At 43.4% G+C, this 12492-nt stretch overlaps 1 protein-coding gene across 2 annotated transcripts in view; it reads right to left on the minus strand.

Moving 5' to 3' along the window:
* CRB2 (crumbs cell polarity complex component 2) overlaps positions 1 to 11474 on the minus strand; it is a 243764-nt gene extending 232290 nt beyond the window's left edge. For both annotated transcript variants that reach the window (XM_068248149.1, XM_068248148.1), the window contains exon 1: positions 11221 to 11474. In XM_068248149.1, coding sequence (XP_068104250.1) covers positions 11221 to 11293 — 73 coding nt within the window. In that variant the 5' untranslated portion in view covers positions 11294 to 11474. The remainder of the gene's footprint in view (positions 1 to 11220) is intronic.
* Positions 11475 to 12492: the final 1018 nt, after the last annotated feature.

Genomic DNA, 12492 nt, shown 5'->3' on the forward strand with positions numbered 1-12492 from the left:
CTGTGCGAATCCGCATGCGTTGCCCGCATGCAGATTCGCGATAGTGGAAACGGGCCCTAAAATAGGGGTCTGTGTGAAACCTAGATGTTAGCCTGGGACATTTGATGTGTATTTCACTCAATCATGTCTGCCTCCAGGTATTAGAGCCTTTGAAACATGTTTTCCATCATTTTTCTAGGTGTCAGAATTTTTTCCTTTTTACAAAGTTCGCCTCCCCATTGAAGTGTATTGCGGTTCGCGAACTTTTTCGCGAACCGAACCTTTCGCGGAGGTTCGCGAACCGAAAATCGGAGGTTCGCGACATCTCTATTCCTGACATGTGCACCCCTAAGTAGCTTGAAGGCCTGGGCAATTACCCAGCTGACCCCATGGCAGCACTGGCCCTGACCTCAATTCTGACTGATACAAAATAATATGAGGATTGCTTCAGAGTGGCAAGGGTTGATTTCTGGTGTGTGTGCTGTGTAAGCCGTATGCTCATGTTCTGCGAGATGCTGTTTGCTTCACTGATCTTGTGTATTATGATTTCTTGCTATGCAGACTCTAACTGGAAAAGCATGACTAGTTCAGCGTATCTAATTCCTGATATTTGGAAAATGGCTTGAAAGACTTAAATGTCAAAGGGTGCTGCAAAGTACCTCTGTCAGTTCAAGCAGCAGACACATGAGTCAATAATGATTACTGCCATGTTGTTTGCACCAATACGGTAGCACATATACAGTAAGAGGCCTATTTAAAAAAGGGAGAGAACTACAGATCGCCATAAGTATGGTGTTGTTCTTTGAATATTGCTGTATCTACAAAAGTGGCAATCCACGTACGTAATATGTCACCACTTTCAGAAAAGATTGCCACATTACTACATTCATCACTTTAATACAACAATCACTACATGCAAGAGAAGATTTCCATATTTATACATGAACAGTTGGTCTGAATTCCAGTTTATGATCACCATATAGCGTTCAGAACTGCACAGCAATTAACACCCTATGCTGCACTGTTTGCCATTATGCTGCAGCTGCAATACAAGGCAATGGCCCACATTACACTACTTTTCCTAGCGAGAAGTAACAATTTTGCCCTACAGTCCCTTAATCTTTTCAAGTCAGCTGAGCTGCAGGAAGCCATTGTAGGGTAATGAGCACTGACCGCCACCATATCAAAGACAAAAGTATTGGTCCTCATATAGCATGGCGATTTGCATTGACAATCTGATTTTTAAACTGTTCAGTTAGCAGAGTGCTAGTGCTTTATAAACAGTCTCCCTCCTGCGGTTCTGGAGGTGTGTTTAACTTCTAAGGGTAACAATGGTTATTTGCATATATTCAGCAGTGATGCACTGGGAGACATCTCAAGCTCACTCCAACCTGAATTATCACAAATTCTTTCTGTTTTAAGAAAGCAAACTTTTGTTTTTCTTAGCATTTTAGTAAGGGGGCTTTTAGGACCATTGTAGTCCCTTACACACTCCAATGAGTTCTGGTTCACCATGAGCTTGCTGGTTAGTCTGTACCTCCTGCTATATATATAGACCACTTATTCTGAACATTATTACAGTATGTACCCCTTTATAGAAGATGGTGTTTGCCAATTACCCCCTATTGTGACTAGCATCATCTCAAGTATCCCTTTAGTATGTTTGCATTAGAAACACCCCAAAAGTGTGTATAAATGCCTTCTAAACCTTTCCTTGTGCTTTTAAATAGCTACAATATACAGTGGGATACGAAAGTTTGGGCAACCTTGTTAATCATCATGATTTTCCTGTATAAATTGCTGGTTGTTACGATAAAAAATGTCAGTTAAATGTATCATATAGGAGACACGCAGTGATATTTGAGAAGTGAAATGAAGTTTATTGGATTGACAGAAAGTGTGCAATAATTGTTTAAACAAAATTAGGCAGGTGCCTAAAATTGGGCACCACAAAAAAAAAAAGAAATGAAATCAATATTTAGTAGATCCTGCTTTTGCAGAAATTACAGCCTCTAAACACTTCCTGTTGGTTCCAATGAGAGTCTGGATTCTGGTTGAAGGTATTTTGGGCCATTCCTCTTTACAAAACATCTCTAGTTCATTCAGGTTTGATGGCTTCCGAGCATGGACAGCTCTGTTTAACTCACAGCACAGATTTTCAATTATATTCCGGTCTGAGGACTGAGATGGCCATTCCAGAACATTGTACTTGTTCCTCTGCATGAATGCCTTAGTGGATTTTGAGCAGTGTTTAAGGTCGTTGTCTTGTTGAAACAGCCAGCCCTGGCGCAGCTTCAGCTTTGTCACTGATTCCTAGACATTGGTCTCCAGAATCTGCTGATACTGAGTGTAATCTATGCGTTCCTCAACTTTGACAAGATTCCCAGTCCATGCACTGGCCACACAGCCCCACAGCATGATGGAATCACCACCATATTTTACTGTAGGTAGCAGGTGTTTTTTTTGGAATATTGTGTTCTTTTTCCTCCATGCAAAACGCTCCTTGTTATGCCCAAATAACTAAATTTTAGTTTCATCAGTCCACAGCACCTTATTCCAAAATGAAGCTGGCTTGTCCAAATGTGCTTTAGCATACCTCAAGCGGCTCTGTTTGTGCTGTGGGCGGAGAAAAGGCTTCCTCTGCATCACTCTCGCAAACAGCATCTCCTTGTGTAAAGTATGCTGAATGGTTGAACGATGCACAGTGACTCCATTTGCAGCAAAATGATGTTGTAGGTCTTTGGTGCTGGTCTGTGGGTTGACTCTGACTGTTCTCATCATTTGTCGCTTCTGTCTATCTGAGATTTTTCTTGGTCTGCCACTTCGAGCCTTAACTTGAACTGAGCCTTTGGTCTTTCATTTCCTCAATATGTTCCTAACTGTGGAAACAGACAGCTGAAATCTCTGAGACAGCTTTCTGTATGCTTCCCCTAAACCATGATGGTGAACAATCTTTGTCTTCAGGTCATTAGAGAGTTGTTTTGAGACCCCCATGTTTCTACTCTTCAGAGAAAATTAAAAAAGGAGGGAAGCTTACAATTAACCCACTTAAATACTCTTTCTCATAATTGGATTCACCTGTGTATGTAGGTGTGGGGTCACTGAGCTTACCAAGCCAATTTTAGTTCCAATAATTAGTTCTAAAGGTTTTGGAATATATAAAATGACAACAGTGCCCAAATGTATGCACCTGCCTAATTTTATTTAAACAATTATTTCACACTTTCTGTAAATCCAATAAACTTCATTTCACTTCTCAATTATCACTGTGTGTGTCTCCTAGACCTATATGATATATTTAACTGACATTTTTATACAAAAAAATCATGACCATCAACAAGGTTGCCCAAACTTTTTCACTGTACTTATTTAGGTAAACTCATACACGATTTCTAAATTTTAAATCACAAAATGCATTAAAATGCAATAACTGCTAACATTTCCAGGTATCTCCTGAACACATTGACAGTACCTCCTGTAAACATACAGCCTGCTAATAGATTTAAAAACTGCAGTCAAACCCACCTCTTATTTCTTTCTCTTTCTGGTTAACATCTTTCATGGTTGCTTGGATGTTTAAAAAACATTATGTCCTCAAAGAAGCAGGCATTTTCTCCCAAATAGCACCTCCCCCGCTTCCCCCGACATTCCCCAGTAACAGGTACACTCCCATGGCAGCACCCCAAGATAGACCCCTGTTACGGACAGCATCATATGTCAGACCTCCATAACAGACAACACCCCATGACAGCTCCCCGTGTCCTCATAACAAACCCCAGTAACAGACAGTACTATATGACAGACCCCAATAAAAGACTGTACCCTATGACAGACAACCATAACAGACACCCCTGGTAACTCTGGCTGCAGAATAGGGTAGTGGAGATGGGGGTTTGGAGGTGACTGCTGGCTGATGTTGGGGACCACATATTGATTGCAGGCCGACGTTGGAGGCCATGTATGACTGCTGGCTGATGTTGAAGGCCTATCACACTACCGAATAAATTGTACAGGTAAATAAACAATAAAACACTTTGCCTTCAAAGGCCTGACCGTTTATGTACACAAACAAAGGGGATTAAATTAGCCCCTTTTCCCCTGTATTACTCCATATACAAGCTGTCGGCTTGCCCTGTTATCAACAGGAGTGTGTAGGTGAGACGTAGAAGTACAAATAGGGTGCCACTCAACGATCGTTTCGCCCCTAAAGCGTAGCGTCGTCAGGAGTACATATAGTCATCCCCCCACCATCCAACATAAATTCCACCAGCATACAGCCCCAGTCAGAGCTGACTGGGGCTGTATTCTGGGGGAAATTATGTTGGATGGTGGGGGGATGACTACTGTAAATATACTGTAAATAATTTGTGCACTTTATGTACTCCTGACGACGCTCCGCTTTAGGGGCGAAACAATCGTTGAGTGGCACCCTCTTTGTACTTCTATGTCTCACCTACACACTCTCGGTTCAAGTAAATACCCAGCTACCTTCTATGAAGATGTATTAATACCTGACCCCTATGGGGTTAATAATTGATCTAATAGTATCAGTGGCAGACTTTACCCACATGGTATACCTCCCCTAGTGGCAGGTATTTTTTCTATATGTAAACAGTCAGGAAAAACGGCTTCTTTTGGTCAAGCACACTGCCCATCAGGATATTTGTGATGTAAACATATGCGAGATAGCTACACCCCATACAAATTGTTGGAGGGGGGGGGGGGGGGTGTCAGCAAAGACCCTCGCTATAGTGTTGCAGTTAATTGATGGAACATTGTGCTGCATATTTATGCAAACCAAATGACTGTTGAATTGGTCTACATGTATTGTGAAGTAAACCCCTCCTGTTGATAACAGGGCAAGCAGACAGCTTGTATATGGAGTAATACAGGGGAAAAGGGCCTAATTTAATCCCCTTTGTTTGTGTACATAAACGGTCAGGCCTTTGAAGGCAAAGTGTTTTATTGATGTTGAAGGCCACCTATGCTTGCTGGCTGATGTTGAAGGCCACCTATGAGTGCTGGCTGATGTAGGAGGTCAGCTATAATTGCTGGCTGATGTCGGAGGCCACCTATGACTGCTGGCTGATGTTGGAGGCCACATATGACTGCTGGCTGATGTTGGAGGCCACATATGACTGCTGGCTGATGTTGGAGGCCACATATGACTGCTGGCTGATGTTAGACACCAGAAATGATTGCAGACTGATGTTGGAGGCCACCTATGATTGCTGGTTGATATTGGATGCCACATATGATTGCTGGCTAATCTTGGAGGCCACCTTTTACTGCTGGCTGATATTGGAAGCTACCCATGGCTGCTATAAGAAACTGAAGGGCCCGCTTGTGACTGTTGGCTAAAGTAAGGGTAACCTTGAAACACTGTCATGCTTGCTTGCTCACCTTGCTTCTTCTCTAAGACATAATTCCTGAGAACTCGACCTTCCCAGCTCCATTACTCTCCCAAACAGTTGTCTAGTCACTAAATGGGCAACACGGCTGGGGAGACCATGTTCTGTGTTACCACTTAGCAGAGAGGAGGCCATGCAGAAATGATGGTTGGATTAGTAACAGTGCAGCTCTACTAATGTGCAGATGGGCAGCACAGTGGCGTAGTGGTTAGCTCTCTCGCCTTGCAGCGCTGGGTCCCTCGTTCGAATCCCAGCCAGGGCACTATCTGCAAAGAGTTTGTATGTTCTCTCCGTGTCTGCGTGGGTTTCCTTTGGGCACTCCGGTTTCCTCCCACATTCCAAAAACATACGGATAAGTTAATTGGCTCCCCCTAAAATTAGCCCTAGACTACAGTACCTACACTACATAATATAAACATATGGCAATGGTAAGGATTAGATTGTGAGCTCCTTTGAGGGACAGTTAGTGACAAGATATATATATACATTGTACAGCGCTGCGTAATATGTCGGCGCTATATAAATACTAAATAATAATAATAATAATAATAATGGCCCCCAAACAGTCCCTATTAACCCCCCTGGCGGTTTAATTCCCACGGCTGCGCAGCCGCGGAAGGGTTTTTTTCACCTTTTTTTTTTTTTTTTAGCATGTAGCTAGCCTAGCGCTAGCTACATGCTTCCCCCCTCCCTGCGGCATCCCCCGTACGTTCCGATCACCGCCGGCGCCGCTTGCCCATAAGGAAATCCCGTTCTGAACGGGATTTCCTTGAGGGCTTCCCCCGTCGCCATGGTGACGAACGGAGTGACGTCATGGACGTCGTGACGTCACAGGGAGTCCCGATCCACCCCATTTCGCAGCCTGGTGGCGATTGGCCAGGCTGCGCAAGGGGTATGCGGGGGGGGGGGCCCTGTATCCGCGTTGGGCAGCGGCGCATCGGCGGCGGCGATCAGACCAAACACGCAGTTAGCAAAGTGCTAGCTGCATGTTTGAGAAAAAAATTATGTAAATCGGCCCAGCAGGGGTTACCGCTAAGGAGGTTAAAGAAAAGAGAGTAGCCTGGAGTAAAAGTGCCTCCCTGTCTCCTAGGTCAGCCCTCCTCTGGTAGAATGTTAAGCTGTACTAGTAGCTCAGACACTAGATAGGAGCCTGGTAATCTAATAAGTAATCCAAACAGTTCACGTGGAGGTGAGAAGATGCAGAGCAGGCAAGTGACACATGAAGCAATGTTTTTAGAATGTTTTTTAGAATCTTAGATTGCCAGCTAGAACAGACCTTCCAACTGGCAATTTAAGGAAAGAGAAGCACTATGTACCTCTGCAGAAGTATCGGCACCCTTGCAAAACAACTGTTAATTTTTTTTTCTACAATCTGCCTCATTTTTATCTAAATTAAAAATAAAACAAGGTATCGTCAACCAAGGTTGGAGTTAAACTATTTTTCTGCCCCCCTACAACAACTTTAAAGTCGCAGCCCTGACCCCTTCCATGAGCAGCAGCTGCCCTCCCATTCCCTGTGGTGCCACCCTTTCTTGTCTAACATTTATGTACAGCAACCCCACTTTATCACATTCTCACCTCTTCCATGTGTTGCTTCCGACTTGCATCTCCTCTTCCAAATGCAGACACCACTCTTCCAAGTCCAGCTGCACCCCTGGCCATCAGCCACCTAGGAACAGGCCTTTGTGGTCTTTCCAGAAACCCGCCTATGTCTTCACCTCAAGACTTTTATCTATTCTATACGACGTTTGATCAGTTCTCAATCTGGTGTGTATAAATGCTAACCCTGATAACCTAACATTTGTCAAAAATATGTGTAAAACAGAGGTTATGCCTTTCACCTGTCTCCCTTCAACAGCATACCACAAATTCCAACAAATCCTCCTTCTGGCCCTGCCACACCCTCCTGAATAAGTTGGGCTACTTGAGATATCATTGCCCAGCCTCAGCATGAGTACTAAGGCCAGACAAATATCAGAAAGGTTTAGGAAAGAGATATATAGTAGTCTAGTCAGAGTTCTGATCCGCATATATGGAGTCCAGTAGCCCTTCCATTTGTGACATCAGGCAGTACTCCTTGAATAGTAACCCATAATATATAATAAGCACCACAGTAATAGTTTGTGAGTATTTCAGGTGACTCTGCCCATTGATTCCCCCTATAGACTTGCATTGGGTTCTGCAGAGCTGCACACACTTTTACTATAGTAAGGAGAGGGAGAGAAGATGACGGTACAGTAACCATTCAGCACAAGTAATAGAAGATATGGCTGGAGAGGACTGGGTGGAGACTGGCATCAGACTGTCACCTGAAATCGTCATGGACATTCATTACAAGCAAAAAAGAAAAAGTTTCTCTACAGGACTCCTCTTTACTTAAACAATATGGATCCATATAGATTACCTAGCTTTTTAAATTGATATGACACACAATAATTAAATATTCCTTTGTGGTAAAAGCAAAAAAACATAAAAAACTTTTTTTCTTTAGTTTCTAAAGTTAAAGGGAACCAGAGACGTTGGGGGAAAGGCTTTATACATACCTGGGGCTTCCTCCAGCCCCATAAGCCTGGATCGCTCCCACGCCGCCATCCTCCGCTACCTGGATCCGCCGGTACCGGGTCCCGTCAGTGCCGCGAGTCGGCCAGTCGGCCGGCGGACACGGCCAATTGTCCGCATCACAGGGGCTCCCTCCATATACCTACGCGTGCGGCTGCATACTGCGCAGCCGCATGCGTAAGGGTAAGGAGGGAGCCCCTGTGATGCGGACAATTGGCTGCGTCCGCCGGAAGTGACGGGGCCGGGTACCGGCGATACAGGAAGCGTAGGATTGCGGCGTGGGAGCGATCCGTGCTTATGGGGCTGGAGGAAGCCCCAGGTATGTATAAAACCTTTTGCTATTTTTTCCCTATCCTTCCTCTCTGGTTCCCTTTAAAGACTCAGAAGATAATAATGAATAAGCACAATGATGTAGTGGATAGCACTCTCACCTTGCTGTGCTAGGGTACCTCTTTAAAACCTGGGCACAATTTTCATGGAGTTTATTAGTTCTACCCATTGTAATGATCAGTATTAGCTCTAACAGCACAGTAATCAGTATTTTATTCAAAGTGTGATCACACGTGTCTTTGTGCACAGTATTATTATTATTTAGTATTTATATAGTGCTGATAGATTACGCAGCATAACACTTGGTCGTTCAGGCAATGTCGGTAACAGGTCGGTCAGGTAGCGGTACAATATCGTCAGGCAAATACGTAGTGAGTAAACAAGCCGAGGTCGGTAATAGATCAGATGAGCAAAGGTACAGAATCAGGAGGCAATGTCAAAGTCGGGGTCAGGCCGAGGTCGGCAACAGATAGGCAGAGTACAGAATCAGGAGGCAGAAGAATAGTCGAGAGTTCAGGCAAAGTTCATACACAATGAGGATATACAATAATGTAGTTACAATTACGATAGATAATAATAATATTCCTAAGCTATGTGTGAATCCCCGGGGTCCTGCCAGATCAAACACACCAGGAACTGACTAAGGTCTGAGAGCTTAACCGCAAAGTATCAACAACAGCAGACAACGAGCTACTGGCAGCTCAGGTCTTAAATACAACCAGGCAATCCAGTAGTTCCGCCCAGCGCACCACAGCCAATCAGCAGAGGAAGTCAGCCCATCACTGTCAGCTGACCGGGAGGTCAGCTGAACCACCTCCTTAACGCATAAAGGTCCTGTCTCCTGGTGCGCGCGTGCGCTATTCTGTCCTGATGCACCCTGGAGAGACCTGTTCTGCCGGAAAGAGATGAGCGAGAGGACGCGGCGGAATCCGCCGTGATGTCAGACGCGGGAGCGGCTGCTGCGCCGCTCCCCGCTGCAGAGGTAACAATATTCCTAACACCCATGTTTATGTGGGTTTTCTCTTGTTCTACAGTTTACTCCTACATCCTTAAAAACATGCAGATAGGTTAGATGGTCCTCACCACCCCCTCCCCAGCACCCACCCAAAAGAATGAAACTACAAAAACATATATAGTTTTCTAGGGATTATAGTGCGAGTTCCTCTGAGGGACAGTTAGTGACATGACTATATACTGTGTAAAGTTCTACGAAGGGTTGTCAGCAATAAAAAATACACAATAATACGCTTTTAAAGAGCCTAATGAAATTAAACTGGTTAACCTACAAAGAAGACCATTCCTCAATATACAACTCCTTGTTTCAGTGAAGCAGGGCTAAGTGAGTGGGACTTGCTAAAAACTTTCCTTTCTATGCAAAAGCTAAACTAAAAGAGCTCTGGCTGGCCAGCAGATACTTCACATGCTCTGCCGGTTACCAAGGTAACTGCTAACAAAGGAATGCCTGCCACTTTCATCCCAAATCCATCCCAAGAGCTCACACACAATACTATAGACTGGACAATGAAGCAAGCATGCAAAGTCTGTTTATCTTTATCACAGATATCAACATGACCAAAAACATTTTAAGCCTATTTCCTTTTTACCAGTGACTGATAAAAGGTGTTTCTGTATATCCAGCAGTCAGCACAGGACAACATAAAACAAAAGCATACAGATTTATAAAGAGGCATCACTGCATCTGCATCCATCAAACTCTTAGCTTGATTGGACAAAGTCCGAGACAGAGTCCTCTCTACTTTTGTGTCTTAAGATCGCTGTACTGACCATCGTATATGAACTATTTTTCCCTAATTGAACCATAATATTTGATTTATAACACGCCAGTATATTCCACGGTGTTGCAAAGTACATTAAAAAAAAAAGTATTATGATAGTCTTTAGACATTTTCAGTAGAGTCATTTGATTTTTCTGAAGCGATTCTCGCAGCACTTTTGCTTTTCTATACTTGTTACAGAATTGCTAGAGCTCCAAAAATGCTACTTACAGTGCTTTTGCAATTTTAATAAAAATTGTTATGTCTGAAATAGCCCGTAGGATTCTTCTGGCCAAGCACTTTTCAAAACACTAGAAAGCAATGGCGATCATAAGCATTCAAGGACATTATTAAACACAACTGAAGGAGAAATCCGGGGCCAATAGCCGAGGGGATGCACCCGGGAGGACAGCGATGGAGGCAACAATAGGCAGGGGGCTGGAGGAAGCCCCAGGTAAGTATTCATTATTTGACCCCCCTCATCTCAGGTTCTCTCTAATTCCCTTTTTCTCCTCCGTGATATTGTCATACCTTATCAATAAAATGCCTTTTAAGCCAACAGCAAGCAAGAAAATACTCAGAATAATTTTTACAGAACTTTCAGACTACTTTTTGGTACTTTTTCAATTGCAGAGTGGTAAAAAAAATGTTTTTAAAAAGAAGATGAAAAATTATCTCCTAAGAGAAAACTTAGGAGAAAAATGGAATTGAATTAGGTCTTTGGTGTGAAACAGCAGAGATCCGGGGCGTATCTTCCACAGAGTTTGTAGCAGTGACCCTGCTTAGCTCAAGTCGCCTCTAATGCTATCCAAAGCACTACCATGTTACCCTTGCCGCAATTTGCAGCTACATAAACTAACCAGATATCCATCTCTCCAGCAAAGCTGCTGCCGTGTTACAGCCCCACTCCTCACATACTAAAAGCATGGTATTCCACAGCTAACTTTCTATAATTACTTTTTCCCAAGAATTTAAAATCATCATTATTATTCTACACCAAATACAAAAATTCCATAAACCATTAAAAGCACTGTTAACTTCGGTATTTTCTAGCTAACCGTGTTTTCTTTCCACAATAATTCATAAAAGGGAGTATCATGTCACAATCAGTGTAGTAGTGCAGAAAGGAATAATAGCAGTTCTCACGTTGCTGGGTGCATGCTTACCGTGCGCGCAGAGACACAGGAGCAGCCCTGTTACCGTTATCTGTAAGCTGGGATTAACTCTCCTGAACTCCATGTAAGAAGATGTGCAGGCAGCTACAAGAAAAATCCTTTTAGAATGAAAGTATTGAGGATAAATGATGGTCCCAGAGAAGATGAGAGCGTCCTTTTGTGGTGCTCTGCAACGTGCGCTGAATTTTAGGACTAGCACTACTTGCTCTGGACAGAGCCTGGCCTCTGAGAGGTGATGCCTCTTCTCTCCCATGGGACGCTCCTAAACACTGGGCTGGATCACATGGCAGGGGCTGAGAAGAGTTGCACTGATTGCAGCTCAGTCCCTGCTGCTGGATGAGCAGAGGGGGGACAGGGAGTGGAGAGAGCACATCAAAGACAGTTTTCAGGTCCTCTAGTTGTAAATTCGAGAAAATCGTGTCACTACTGCAAAATTCTTATAAAATTATTCAGTAAAGAAATTATAATGGTATTCCCTGCCTCTCCTCAGGTGAGGAAATATTATATAATTCAGTGCAAGATGATAATTTAGTTCAGTTGAAAAACGTAGTTGTCCAGTAATAAACAAACACATGGACAAAAAGTTTTTATAGTACCCTTTCACACTGTGCAGGTTGCGCTGCCGAAAATTCACACGGTGTTAGGTGCTTGTGACTATACAGTGAAGCATCCAGTACAATGAAAGTATGCTTCTCTGCGACTGTAAATGAACAAGTTACCCAGTAATGCACAGCATGCTGTGGGCTACTCAGTTTGAACCCGCTGCACCACAAGCAAATGTGAATGCCCCATATTGTCTGTTGCGTTACAAGGCAACGGACACAGCGTGGAAGGGTCCTTAGGCTACATTCAAGCTGAGCAGATGCCGTGTGTTTCCTGTAAAAACAGGATTGTAATGGAGGGGAAAAGTCGCATCGCACAGTGTGCATGTGGTGCGACACATACAGTTAAGCATATACCGTAATACCCCACTTCTAATGCGCTAATGTGAACATACTATCACAATATAATTGCATCACATTAGCAATATGATTATATTGTCCGAGCCAACACCCCAATTTCAATATAGTCTTACTGACTACTATGTCAGTCAAAAAGTATCAATAGATCAACATTCTACTATTTATGTGTAAATATATGAATATGTGGACTACTACTTCTATATTTTACTATTGTGGGAAATATTTTAAGTAATCCTGTGAGGAAAAAAGTACAGCTGGGAGTACTTACCTCAGGAGGGGGAAGCCTCTGGATCCTAATGAG

Source organism: Hyperolius riggenbachi, chromosome 8, assembly GCF_040937935.1.
Source record: "Hyperolius riggenbachi isolate aHypRig1 chromosome 8, aHypRig1.pri, whole genome shotgun sequence".
NCBI lineage: Eukaryota > Metazoa > Chordata > Amphibia > Anura > Hyperoliidae > Hyperolius > Hyperolius riggenbachi.